This window comes from Molothrus ater, chromosome 2 (assembly GCF_012460135.2).
Source record: "Molothrus ater isolate BHLD 08-10-18 breed brown headed cowbird chromosome 2, BPBGC_Mater_1.1, whole genome shotgun sequence".
NCBI lineage: Eukaryota > Metazoa > Chordata > Aves > Passeriformes > Icteridae > Molothrus > Molothrus ater.
The window spans coordinates 247,754-261,856 of record NC_050479.2 but is presented as its reverse complement, the minus strand read 5'-3'; the positions used below and the strand labels follow the sequence as shown (position 1 = coordinate 261,856).

The 14,103-nt window shown below is 56.3% G+C and overlaps 1 protein-coding gene across 1 annotated transcript; it reads left to right on the top strand.

The window, feature by feature from the left end:
• Positions 1-3,447: 3,447 nt before the first annotated feature.
• On the top strand, positions 3,448-6,181 carry LOC118689407 (folate receptor gamma-like). Its single transcript, XM_036387702.2, has 4 exons — positions 3,448-3,615; positions 4,122-4,310; positions 4,727-4,862; positions 5,728-6,181. The coding sequence occupies exons 1-4, from the start codon at positions 3,448-3,450 to the stop codon at positions 6,090-6,092; spliced, it is 858 nt and encodes a 285-aa protein (XP_036243595.2). The 3' UTR covers positions 6,093-6,181.
• Positions 6,182-14,103: the final 7,922 nt, after the last annotated feature.

The window sequence follows — 14,103 nt, the reverse complement described above, 5'->3', positions numbered from 1 at the left end:
GTTCCAAAAACAAACCAGATATTAGAAATTCCCTGGCAAGGAGCAGAAAACGTGGCCAGGACAGTGCAGGGCATCTGAAACTGCCACAGTCCTGAGCCTCCAGGGGCAAAACTCTGCTGGTGGAGGGAGCAGGGGTGGAAAAGGGTCTGAAATGGGTGGGGAAGATCTGCTCAGGGACATCTCAGTGTGAGGGGTCGGGAGCACAAAGCTGTTTTCTACCTGCCAGGAGGGAGCAGGGACAGGAGCAGAGGGAACGGCCTCAGGCTGGGCCAGGGCAGGCTCAGCTTGGACAGCAGCAGCAATTTGCCCATGGAAAGGGAGCTCAGGCCTTGGCAGGGGCTGCCCAGGGAGCTTTGCAGTGCCCAGCCCTGCAGGTTGTGAAAGATGATCTGGAGTCCCCCAGACCGTGCCCAGGACAAACATCGGGACCCTGAGGGCCCTGATGGGAATTCTGGCCTGCCAGTGGTGGATGAATGCCAAAACTCCCGAGGGCCCTGATGGGAATTCAGGCCTGCCAAGGGATTGTTCACAGCTGTGTCTACAGCTTCTGGGAGGGCCTGCCAAGGGTGACACACCCTGTATGCTGGCACCTGTTTCCCAACAATAGCTTGAGAATTTCCCCACCTCTTGGCTCGCTGGGCTTTTCTGGGGTAACCTTTGGTGGTCCCCCTCCCTCACAGAAAAGCCATCATCTGCTTTATGACCATTGTGATGGACAGGCTGAGATGGGAGAAGCCTCTCCCTCAAGGACTGAGCCATGAAACCCCCATGTGGAGAAGCCTCTCCCTCCTTCCAAGAACTGGGACTGAAACCCCTGACCCAGGGGAGGCGGAGAGCCGACCTGACCAAAGCCAGATTTTGCCAAGCCCTACCTGATGGCTGGACCAAGAGGACAATGGCTCTCACGTACTGCTGAGAACATGGACTACCTGTTACATCTGTTCTTTATTGTACCTGTTTCCCCCCCTTACAATTTTCAGTAGAGTTATCATAATAAAAACCTCTGAGTTAGCCAGAGATTTCGAGATCTCCCCGACGTCACAGGCAGATCCTCGGCCAAACTGGACCAAAGGACATGGTCTCTATGTTTGGTAGCTATATCCTCCCTCTTTCTCTGTTTTTCTCTCTTTCTCTGTCTTTTCTCTCCCTTAATCCCTCTATCTCATTTGCTGTGGTCGCTCAATAAAGGTGCATTTGGTTTGATTATCACTGCAATCCCCATCCCATGTTGTGTTTCGCACTCTGAGATCAGTTAACGAACCATCACCACCCGTGTTCCCACGAGCAGATTGTGACACAGGTGTCCCCTGGAGGTGGCACTCGGTGCTCTGGGCTGGGGACAAGGTGGGGAGGTCTCTTCCAGCCTCAGGGATTCTGTGACCCCCACAGCAGGGTCTCCCAGAGCCTGAAGTGCTCACACGTGAAATTTAGAAGGATCTGCTGCTCGGGCAGGTGATTCATCCCTGAAACAGCAGTGATGTGAGTGAAGAAAAGATGTGAGTGAAGACAAGAGCGAATCAGCCCCCAAGGTGCTCCAGGAGGAAGATCTGTCCCCATGCTGAGGGCAGGGGCTTTCCACGGGCTCTGGTGAGGCCTTCAGCACCAGTGGCTGTGCTCAGGGGTTCCAGGGAGCTGCACTGCTGCCCCTCAGCTCTGCATTTCGGGTTTGTGGTGGGTCTTGTTCTTTTCCCTCTGAGGAGCAGCCTGTGTGACATTTGCTGCCTTTTGCCTTTTTTCCATGACTTGTTCCATACCCAGAGCCCTGGGTCAGTCCCTCCTGGGCTCTGCTGCCCCGTGCAATGGGCAGATCCCAGCGAGGGGAGGAAAGAGGGTTTGTGGTGAGGGGCCAGGGCTGGGCACACACCTGCTCTGGGAAGGAAACTCTGGATTTCTCCAGGCTGGAGCAGCCAGCTGCCACCCAAACATTGTCCCTGTGCTGACAAACGCTGGCACCAGCCACAGCTCCTCAAAGAGAGGGGGCAGCTCCTCCCCAGGGCAGCACCTGTGCCAGCAGCTCTGCTGTTAAAGCTGCCCCAGGAAGCTGCTGGGCTGCCTCTGAGTGCTGGAGAGGGGGCAGAGGCTTTTCAGGCTGGTAAGGCTGACACTGATTTGGGGGCATAAATGCAGTTATAATGCAAGTTAGCTACTTCCCAGCTCTCAGGCTTCTGTGTCTGTCTCCTCAGGCCTGTAGCTGCTTTTTCTGGGGCATTTTGTGCTATTTTAATGCTGGAAATGCTTTGTCTTGCTTCTGTGTTTTGCAAAGTTCTTCAAATGTGTCTGGTTCAGATCCTTGTGCTGTGTCAACGAGGAATGGGAAGGAATTTTCCTCGTTAAGTCTTGATGTTGGTTGATTGGTGTGGGGTTGTTTTTTGGGGTTTTTTAGAAATTGGCTATAAAATTGGTCCCAGCCTCTAGGCAGGCAGAGGAGGCCAAGGCACAGCGTGTGAAATGTCTTTTATTGCTCAAATCAGAGCAGGCTGGAGCACACTGGGGTGGTGGGAGGTGACCCTGCCCATGGCAGGGGTGGAATGAGATGGGCTTTGAGATTCCTCCCAGCCTTCTGTGATGCTCTGGTGATTCAGCTCTCCACTGGAGACCTCAGGAGAGGGTGTCCAAGTCTCAGATAAAGAAAATGTTTTCCTGTCCTAGCATAGTCCTGAAGTCACCATGGGCCTCCTGCAGCTCCTGGCCCACCCAAGGTGCCGTGTCTGGTGCACTCCCTGAACTCAGGAGAGACATCCCTGCACTCCCCCTGCCTTGGTGCACAAGGGCTGGGGCTGGCAGCTCCTCTCTGAAGCACTGGGGAGGCAGAAGGACCCCGAAGGTTGCGGGTGTCCCCGAGCCCCCCTCCTGGCTCAGGGCTGATGGAGAGCCCAGCCCCAGCTCTCCCAGGGCTGTTTGTCCCCACCGTGGTGCTGTCCTGGTGACAACGGTGCCCGACCTTGCAGCCTGCCTGGGGGGGCTGCTGCGTGTCCTTGGTGCCATCAAGATGTGTTGTATTGTCCCTGGACGAGCTGCCCGGCTGCACAGCACCTCCCTCGCTGCTGCCTGCGACAAACCCTCTCCTGGGCTGTCCCTCTGTCCCCTCTCCTGAGCTGTCCCCTCTCTGCCCAGCTTTGTCCCCTCTCTTCCCAGCTTTGCCCCCTCTGTCCCCTCTGCCCAGCCCTGTCCCCTCTCTCCCAGCCCTGTCCCCTCTCTCCCAGCACTGTCCCCTCTCTGCCCAGCTTTGTTCCCTCTGTCCCCTCTGCCCAGCCCTGTCCCCTCTCCTGGGCTGTCCCCTCTCTCCCAGCACTGTCCCCTCTCTCCCAGCACTGTCCCCTCTCTGCCCAGCTTTGTTCCCTCTGTCCCCTCTGCCCAGCACTGTCCCCTCTCCTGGGCTGTCCCCTCTCTCCCCTCCCTGTCCCCTGTCCCGCAGCGCTGTCCCCTCTCTCGCAGCCCGTTCCCGGGATGGCAGTGGCTCAGGCGGTGGCTCAGGCGGTGGCGCTGGCGGTGGCGCTGGCGGTGGCGCTGCTGCCGCTGGCAGCCGAGGCGGGGAAGGAGCCGCTGCTGAACGTCTGCATGGATGCCAAGCACCACAAGAGCGAGCCGGGCCCCGAGGGCAAGCTCTACGAGCAGGTAGGAGCGGGGCTGGGCTGGCACACCTGGCCGGGCACCTGCACACCTGGCCGGGCACCTGCACACCTGGCTGGGCACACCTGGCTGGGTAGTGGCACACCTGGATGGGTACCCCAGAGCACAGTGGGGAGAGGAAGGAAGGAAGGAAGGAAGGAAGGAAGGAAGGAAGGAAGGAAGGAAGGAAGGAAGGAAGGAAGGAAGGAAGGAAGGAAGGAAGGAAGGAAGGAAGGAAGGAAGGAAGGAAGGAAGGGGAGGGAGGGCTCTCCTCTGCTCCCTCAGTGTGGGACACCCTCCTTGCTCTGCCCCAGCCCCTCAGCAGAGGAAGGGGGTTTGTTTGTGTCCCTGGGCTGGCACAATTCCTGCCGAGGAGCTGATCTGCTGCCCCAGCTCTGCCTTGCTGCAGTGCCCAGCTCCTGAGTGACCAGGAGTCTGCTGGAGAGGACAAAGTGCTGTGGTTGCTGTGGGCTCTGCCGCCAGAGCTGCTGCCTGTCCCCTCTGTGCTGCAGTGCTCCCCCTGGAAGGACAACGCCTGCTGCACGGCCAACACCAGCCTGGAGGCGCACAAGGACCAGTCCTACCTCTACAACTTCAACTGGAACCACTGCGGGGTGATGCCCCCCAAGTGCAAGCGCCACTTCATCCAGGACACGTGCCTGTACGAGTGCTCCCCCAACCTGGGGCCCTGGATCCAGCAGGTGGGCTCAGACCCGGGATCCTGGGACTCTTGGCGTTGGGAGGGACATTAAAACTCGGCCTGTGCCACCCTGCCATGGCAGGGACACCTCCCACTGTCCCCAGTGTCAGCCTGGCCTTGGGCACTGCCAGGGATGCAGGGGCAGCCCCGGCTGCTCTGGGAATTCCATCCCAGCCCCTGCCCACCCTGCCAGGGAAGGATTTCTCTTCCATATCTAGGCTGTCTCAGCTTTCCCCACAGGACAGAAAGATTCCAAGGACGTTTCTGGCCTCTGACTGATGGAAGAATTCCTTGTGTCAGGACCCACCTGTGCTGGGCTGAGGCTCCTCTGGGACCAGGGAGGGGCTGGGGGGATCTGGGGTGTGGCAGAGCCTCCAGGTCACACCTGCCCAGCGTGCCTGGCCCTGTGCCCTGCAGGTGGACAGCAGCTGGAGGAGGGAGAGGATCCTGCACGTGCCTCTGTGCAGGGAGGACTGCGAGGAGTGGTGGCAGGACTGCAAGGATGCCCTCACCTGCAAGGAGAACTGGCACAAGGGCTGGAACTGGGCCACAGGTTGGTGGGCTCTGGGAGCCTGTCCTCACCCCTGGCAGGTCACTGGCAGTGCCACTGCTGCCAGGAGCCCTCTTGTCAGAGCCCAGGACCTTGCTCTGGCTCCTCTGGATGGATCCAGACCCTGGCAGGGGGCTCAGAGACCTTGGCATGGAGTCAAAAGAAATCAAAGACACCTGTGCCTTTGATTTTAACCCATGGAAACAATTACCAACTGTGTGTGAGGAGTTACAAGCCACAAGGGTTTGAGTAGAATGACAGTGAATTTATCACAGGGTGAAAAAGTAGAATTTTGGGGTTTTTAGAATGGGGGTTCAAGAGGCAAGATGGAGGAATCTGGGTGTGTCCTGTCTTCCTCCTTCTCCTTCTCCTTTTCTTCTCCTCCATCTTCTGCTGTGATGGTGGCACTTTTGGATTGGTTTAGAGTAGAAGCTCACTGTCTAACACAGGTGATAGATATTGGGAAGTAATTGTAAATAAAGCACACGTAGTTCTTAGTATAAAAAGATAACAGCACCCCAAGGGCAGGGACTGTGCCACAACCCAACCTGCCGGACAGACCTGCGGTGGGTCAGAGAAAGAATGTTATAGAGAACAGAAAACAAACAGCCTTGGGAACCAGAGCCGAGGAGTCTCGGCTTCTTCAGTGGCAGGGCTGGGAGAAACAGGACTTTCTAACACCTCAGGGGTCATCAGAGGCCCAGGCACCGAGAGCCTGTCACCTCTCTGGGGTGTCAGGGTGGTGGCCGAGCCCCCAGCGCCCAGCTCAGGTGTGACTGTGGGCTGTGGGCAGGGGCCCTGCTCCTGCCGAGGGAAGGACAGGGGGGGATGGCTGTGCTCCCACCGTGCCACGCTGCTGTGTCCCCAGGAACCAACCGCTGTCCCTGGGGCTCCGAGTGCCGGCCCTTCCACCAGGTGTTCCCCCGGCCCCAGGACCTGTGTGAGAAGATCTGGTCCGGCTCCTTCAGGCTCAGCCCCGAGCGCCGGGGCAGCGGCCGCTGCATCCAGATGTGGTTCGACCCTGCCCGAGGCAACCCCAACGTGGCCGTGGCCCGGTACTACGCCGGGATAAAGAGATCGTCCCCCGGCCAGGAGGGCACCCTGGCTCCCCAGAGCGATGGCACCGGGCGGGCTCTGCCCTGCCCTGCGCTGCTCCTGCTGCCCCTGCTGCCCCTGGCCCTGCTGCTGCTGCCCCCAGAGCTGGGGGGCTCCCGGGCATGGGGCTCCCTGTGACCCCTCTGGGACAGGGCACAGCCTGCAGGAGCTGGCACAAGCAGCTCTGTCCGTCCGTCCGTCCCAGTGCTCAGCGTAGGTTGTGTTGCTGGACCGTGGCACCACCTCTCTGCTGACCAGAACAGGGATTTCCCTGCCTGTGCCTCTGGGGAAGAGCAGGGCAGTCTCTGCTCTGCTGTGGGAGCTGCTGCACGTCTGTTCCTCTCCTGGCTGAGCTCTGGTGTTGGTGCTTTGGGCTGCTGTGACTCCCTGAGGGGTGCCTTTGGTAATAAAGTCTGGCTCTGTTTCAGCCCTGCTGTCCTGATCTGAAATATTCCTGAGGGAGGGGAGAGTCCTGGGGGTGCTGCTGGGTGTGGGGTCTGTAAATGGAGGAATTGGCCTGGGGGGAGGAAAGATCATAAAATTATAAATGGTTTCCATTGGAAGAGATGTCAAATCTCATTTCTTTCCACTCTCCTGCCATGGCAGGGACCCCTCCCACTGTCCCCTGTGCCCAGCCTGGCCTTGGGCACTGCCAGGGATGCAGGGGCAGCCCCAGCTGCTCTGGGCACCCTGTGCCAGGGCCTGCCCACCCTGCCAGGGAACAATTCCTCATTGCCAAGATCCCACCCAGCCCTGCCCTCTGGCACTGGCAGCCATTCCCTGGGTGCTGTCCCTGCAGGCCTTGTCCCCAGTCCCTCTGCAGCTCTCCTGGAGCCCCTGCAGGCCCTGCCAGGGGCTCTGAGCTCTCCCTGGAGCTTCTCCTGTCCGGGTGAGCCCCCCCAGCTCCCCCAGCCTGGCCCCAGCCCCTCTGGGCCCTCTCCAGCAGCTCCAGGTGCCGGCTGTGCTGGCCCAGGGCTGGGGCAGAGGGGCTGAGCTGTCCCTGCTGTGCCCCGGGCCAGGGGCTGCAGCCCAGGGGAGCTCCCTCAGCCCTGCCACACCTGCCTTGGGCTCAAGGTGAAGGTTCCCAGGCTGCAGGACCCGGACAGGCCCTGCTGCTCTGCTGCTCTGGGGTTTTTCTGCCTCTGAGGCAGAAATTTGAGCAGAACCTGAGGAAGGTCCTGCAGGGAAATGCAGGGCTGGGAAGAGCTGGGTGCCCTGCCTGGACAGAGAGGGCCCTGCTGCTGCGTTTGGGGTTGGGTAAAGCAGAAGGCAGGCTGACTCCTCACCCTCAGAGCTGCATGAGTGAGGGGAAGGTGTGGCAGAGCAGGGGAAGCTGCTGAGGAAGGAGCCCCAGGGGATGATGGCACTGGGCCTTTCCCTCCAGCTGCTGAGCTGGCACGGCCCAGGGACACCTGGCTGCCACCCCAGGGCCTTGATCCCATAAAAACCCGGTCCCAGGTGCTCAATCTGGGCATCTTCCAGCACCCCTTTGCCTGGGTACCCTCTGGGGACACCCCTCAAGGTCACCTCTCAAGGCTGGGCCAAGGAGATGTGCCCTGGTCTGGGTGAGTGACATCGGCCTCTGCTCAGCAATGGGGTTTGCTGCCTTTAGCAGAACTGCCTCAGTCTTGTTTCAGATATCACACTGCTATTGTAGCTGCCTGTCTGTGCAGCAAACAACGCTGATTAACCTCTTAATCTAGCCATTACCATAATGAATTTATATATTTATATACATGAATGAATTTGTATTATATAAATTCATATATATTTCTATATATACATTTATATATTATATATGTATAATTATATAATATATATTGTATTATATATAATATATATTGTATATTATATATTATATATAAAATAGTATATAATGTAATATAATATAATAAAAATGTTATATTATCATTTATAATATATAATATATAGATAATATATAATAATATATTATATTATATATACATTTATATATTTTTATATTTATGTATTTATATTTATATTTCTATAAATATTGAATTTATATATTTATATAAATATATTTGGGTTCCCAGCCTCATCCTGGAGGATTAAATCATGTAGAGGTTCAATCACAGCTGTGCAAAGCTTCAGACAGCAGCCACTGACCAGCTCTGGGGCTGGGCTTGGACCCAGCCTCACCCAGAGCCCCTCTGGGGAGGAGTCCAGGAGGCCAAGGAGTCCAGCTGGGGTAGGTGGTGGTTTGGGGCTCTGTGGAGAGTGTTTGGGGTCTCTAAGGAGTGTTTGGGGTCTGTGGGGAGTGTTTGGGGTCTATAAGAAGTGTTTGGGGTCTATAAGGAGTGTTTGGGGTCTATAGGGAGTGTTTGGGGTCTATAAGAAGTGTTTGGGGTCTATAAGGAGTGTTTGGGGTCTATAGGGAGTGTTTGGGGTCCGTGGGGAGTGTTTGGGCTCCATGGGGAGTGTTTGGGATCTATAGGGAGTGTTTGGGGTCCGTGGGGATGTTTGGGGTCTATAAGGAGTGTTTGGGGTCTATAGGGAGTGTTTGGGGTCTATAAGGAGTGTTTCGGGTCTATAGGGAGTGTTTGGGGTCTATAAGGAGTGTTTGGGGTCTATAGGGAGTGTTTGGGGTCCGTGGGGATGTTTGGGGTCTATAAGGAGTGTTTGGGGTCTATAGGGAGTGTTTGGGGTCCGTGGGGAGTGTTTGGGGTCTACAGGGAGTGTTTGGGCTCCATGGGGAGTGTTTGGGGTCTATAAGGAGTGTTTGGGGTCCGTGGGGAGTGTTTGGGGTCTATAGGGAGTGTTTGGGGTCCGTGGGGAGTGTTTGGGGTCTATAGGGAGTGTTTGGGGTCTATAGGGAGTGTTTGGGGTCCATGGGGAGTGTTTGGGGTCTATAAGGAGTGTTTGGAGTCTATGGGGAGTGTTTGGGGTCTATAGGGAGTGTTTGGGGTCCGTGGAGAGTGTTTGGGGTCTATAAGGAGTGTTTGGGGTCCTTTCTGCCCCTCAGGACTCAGGGGAGGAGCTCATGGCAAACTTTGTCTCCCACTCTGCCCATGGGGCAAGGCCAGGGCTGCCTGGGCCAGGCCAAGCCCAGGCTGCAGAGCTTTGTTGTACTTCCGATATCTTCAGGAGCTGTTAGATCAGAGCAGCTATTTCCAGAAGCTTTTCTGGCACATTCTTATTTTAAAATGCTCCTAACCATGTAGCCTCTGCCACAGCTGATCAGTAATTCCTTTCCTTTACATGAAACAGAGAAGCACTTTCCCTCTCCAACTTAAATATGATGCATTCAACCTAATTGCTCAAAATACACTCTCTTGTCTCCAAAACTGGGAGGTGGAGCCCACAAGTGACCATTTGTCTGTCTGGGTTTTGTAGCTGAGAGCGCTGGAGCTCAGCAAGGTGGGCTTGGCAATGCTGATGGAAATGGAAATGGAAATGGAAATGGAAATGGAAATGGAAATGGAAATGGAAATGGAAATGGAAATGGAAATGTCTCCTGGTCCCTGGCAGTGCCAAGGCCAGGCTGGACACTGAGGGGCAGCCTGGCACAGTGGGAGCTGTCCCTGCCATGGCAGGGGTGGCCCTGGGTGGGATTTAGGGTCCCTCCACCCCAAACCACTCCAGAATTCTCACTCTGCACAAGGACAATGCCCAGGAGCTGGCATTTCAGGAACCCACGAGGTTCATTACAGATGGAATCAAAAGAGCAAATCTTTTATTCCGCCCAGTCCTCACCAATGCAATGACTGGGCAGGAAGGGCACTAGGAGGCACCTGGCATAAATCCCCACCTTTGTGGTGATCCTGGCATGAGAAAAAGCCAGAAGTGATGGTTTACAGAAGGAAATGGCACAAGCATGGAAAGCAAAGAGAAGGATGGGAAGGCAAGAAGTGATTTGCATTCAGCAAGAGGCCGATGAAAGTACAGGCTGCTCTGTTATCCAAACGGTGGGGAAGCACAGGCAGTGATGGATGGGGTGACCAGCATGGCACTTACTGTGCTCTTTGTTATGAATTGTTGTTCCTGCAATAGTCTAACATCAGCAGCAAAGTAAGAAATCAGGGAGAATAGGGGAGGAAATTAAAGGCCAATCAAACAGAGGGTTTAAAATTAGCAGGGCAGGGCAAGGGCAGGGTGACAATTCCTGTGGGAACACTTACAGAGGGGCAGGGGCAGCCCTAGGGCTGCTGGCAGAGATCTTGGAGCACGGGCAGAAGATAAATGGGAATGAAAACCAGCGTGGAGTGGGCAACAGAGAGGTGGAAAAGGGCAGAGAGCCCCTGGGATTAACATTCAGCTCCTGAAAAGCCGTGCAGCAGAGAGGGCCGGTCCTCACCGAGCACACACGGCAGTGAGCGAGCAATCTCAGGAGCAGATTGTGACACCGAGCTGCAATCTCTGCTGCAGGGGGGCAGCGCGTGGGGCTGGCAGGGCACAGACAGGGCGTGTGGCTGGGACAGGGCTGGGGCAGGGCTGGGACACACCTGGGCACAGCCGGGACACACCTGGGACACAGCCGGGACACAGCTGGGACACACCTGGGCACAGCCGGGACACACCTGGGACACAGCTGGGACACAGCCGGGACACAGCCGGGACACACCTGGGCACACCTGGGACACACCCGGGACACACCTGGGACACAGCCGGGACACACCCGGGACACAGCCGGGACACAGCCAGGACACACCCGGGACACAACCAGGACACAGCCGGGACACAGCTGGGACACAGCCGGGACACAGCCGGGACACACCCGGGACACAGCTGGGACACAGCCGGGGCACACCTGGGCACACCTGGGCACACCCGGGACACAGCTGGGACACAGCCGGGACACAGCTGGGACACAGCCGGGACACAGCCAGGACACACCTGGGCACACCTGGGCACAGCCGGGACACAGCTGGGACACACCTGGGCACAGCCGGGACACAGCTGGGACACACCCGGGACACACCCGGGACACACCCAGGACACACCTGGGCACACCTGGGCACACCCGGGACACAGCTGGGACACACCTGGGACACACCCGGGCACACCTGGGACACACCTGGGCACACCTGGGACACACCCGGGACACAGCTGGGACACACCTGGGACACAGCCAGGACACACCTGGGCACACCCGGGACACAGCTGGGACACACCTGGGACACACCCGGGCACACCTGGGACACACCTGGGCACACCTGGGCACACCCGGGACACAGCTGGGACACACCTGGGACACACCCGGGCACACCTGGGACACACCTGGGCACACCTGGGACACACCCGGGACACAGCTGGGACACAGCTGGGACACACCTGGGACACACCCGGGACACACCCGGGACACAGCTGGGACACACCTGGGACACACCCGGGACACACCTGGGACACACCTGGGCACACCTGGGACACACCCGGGACACACCTGGGACACAGCTGGGACACACCTGGGACACACCCGGGACACACCTGGGACACACCTGGGACACAGCTGGGCACACCCAGGACACACCTGGGCACACCTGGGCACACCTGGGACACACCTGGGACAGGGCTCCTTTCAGGAGACCATCGGGCTCCTTTCAGGCTCAAGGGTTTCATGGAGGTGCCACCCAGGGATGTCAGAGCAGATTTACTGCGCGCCCTCTGCCTTGGCTTGGGGGAGCTCTGTCCTTCAGGGGGGCAGATGGACTGCACGGTCCCTCAAGGTTCCCTTTATCCCTTCTTTGCGTATTTCCATCAGAAATGTCGTGTGAGGTGTTTATTTTCCACCCCTGCCCTGCACATCTCACTGGCTGTTTGTGCATTTTGGGGTTCCTCATGTACACCCAGGGCAGCTTCTCCTTCTGCCCATGGGCTGATCTTCACCACCAGTGACAGGGGGGCTGGATCACAGAATCCCAGCAGGTCTGGGTTGGAAGAGACCTCAAAGATCATCTTGTTCCACCGTTGCCATGGGCAGGCTCCCCTTGCACCAGAAGTGGGTGTTATTTCAGTGAGAATAAAGAGCTGGGGCTTGGAGAGGAGCCACCAACCCTTCCTGTATTCTCTCAACAAATCCCATGGGCTGGCTGGGTTTCTCAACTTTAAAAACAATAAATTCCTACCTAAAGCTGAGGGGGAGGTGTGTTTGTTTTCCTTGACCATCCTGGGTTTGAGCCAGACTTTGCTCTCTGTGAGTCTCCTCCAGACTCAGTCTGGGGACCTGGCTTTGAGCAAAGGTGTCAGTGCAGGATGCTGATTGTTACCAGAGAGCCAGACCATGAGGAGCAGCTGAGGGAGCTGGGCAGGGGCTGGGGAATCCCTGAGGGAGCTGGGCAGGGGCTGCAGAATCCCTGAGGGAGCTGGGCAGGGGCTGGGGCTGCAGCAAAGGAGGCTCAGGGGCCCTTGTGGCTCTGCACAAGTCCCTGCCAGGAGGGCACAGCCGGGGGGGTCGGGCTCTGCTCCCAGGGAACAGGGACAGGAGCAGAGGGAACGGCCTCAGGCTGGGCCAGGGCAGGCTCAGCTTGGACAGCAGCAGCAATTTGCCCATGGAAAGGGAGCTCAGGCCTTGGCAGGGGCTGCCCAGGGAGCTTTGCAGTGCCCAGCCCTGCAGGTGTCCCCTGCAGGTGGCACTGAGTGCTCTGGGCTGGGGACAAGGTGCCCATGGGGCACAGCTGGCACTGCAGGGGCTGGCAGGGCTGGGCCAGCCCCAGGGATCTGGGGATTTGGGATTTTTGGCTGCACATGGATTTTCCCCTCAGAACTCTCCATGCAGACAGGCTTTCCCCTCCTGACTCCCCTGTGGGGCCACAAGGATCCCTAAAAGCATAACTAATCAAAGAGAGAGCAAAGTGTGACCAGAGGCTGTGTTTTCATCAGCACATTTTATAGAAAGAAGGTTCTTCTGCAAGATTTATCTCCCAGCTCCAGCCTTTGGGCTAATGAAAGAAATTATCTCTCCTGAAAAATAAAAATACAAAAGGCAGGGTCAGGCATCTGATAAAATCCCAGTTTTCAGAAAAATGCATCACTAATTGTGGTTGTTTGCTGGAGGGAAAAGTGGCCCAGCATTAAAATGATTCTCTTTTCCAACATTTATCCAGAACTGTTTTCTTACCCTGAATCCATCACTCCCCCAGCAAAACCACATCCCTCTGATGAGTGAGGATGAAATGATTACTGCTCTGCTCTCAGGGTGAGTCACCCTGATCTGAGGGCTCTGCTGTCCAGGCCCTGCAGAGGTCAGCCATGGATGTCACCCCAAGGCTTTAATTCCCAGAATTTGTGGTACTGTGAGGTACAATAAAAATAATATATATAATAAAACAATAAATATAACGGATAATAAAAATAACCCCCATAACAATGACCACTGGGCACAGATCATCCTTCACCTGGCTGTTGTTGCAGCTGAGAGGAGGAGCAGCAAGGAGCAGCTGAGCAGTGGAAGTGCCCAGGAGCAGGGCTTTTATACCCAGGGAGGGCTTCAGAGACCTCAGCCTGCTCTTGGCCAAGACCTTCCTGTGGTCACCAATTGTTGCAGTGTTGTGAGGGTCCCCAGGACGAGGTGTGAGATGAGAATTGACTCCAAGTTCTCAGAAGGCTGATAGTGTTATATTATATCATATCATATCATATCATATCATATCATATCATATCATATCATATCATATCATATTATATTGCTATACTAAAACTATACTAAAGAAAGAGAAAGGAGACATCAGAAGGCTAAACAAGAATGAATAATGGAATAATAAAAACCCATGACTGACCACAGAGGCTGGACTGGGATTGGTCATTAATTAAAAACAATTCACATGGAACCAATCAAAGATGCACCCGTTGGTGAGCAGCCTCCAGACCACATTCAAAGCAAGCAGATAATTGTTGTTTCCATTCCTTTTCTGAGGCTTCTCAGCTCCTCAGGAGAAAAATCCTGGTGAAGGGATCTTTCAGAAAATATCCTGGTGACACCTTCCCACCCACCCACTCGCTGTTGTCTCCCTGGTGTCTCTGCCCCAGCCCTGCTCCTGTCCTGGCAGACTCACCCTGCAGCAGGGAGCTGTCCCCTGGTTCCTCTGCAGAGCCCAGAACCAGCCCACAGGAGGATTTCCCTGGGGTGCTTTGGGGTCAGCCATGGTTTGGGGTCAGCCATGGTTTGGGGTCAGTGATGCTTTGGGGTGAGCCA

Coding starts and splice junctions, on each gene's coding strand:
- LOC118689407 (XM_036387702.2), top strand. CDS start 3,448: ATGGCAGTGGCTCAGGCGGTGGCTCAGGCGGTGGCGCTGGCGGTGGCG. Junction 4,311..4,726: donor TGGGGCCCTGGATCCAGCAG/GTGGGCTCAGAC, acceptor TGTGCCCTGCAG/GTGGACAGCAGCTGGAGGAG. Junction 4,863..5,727: donor GGGCTGGAACTGGGCCACAG/GTTGGTGGGCTC, acceptor CTGTGTCCCCAG/GAACCAACCGCTGTCCCTGG.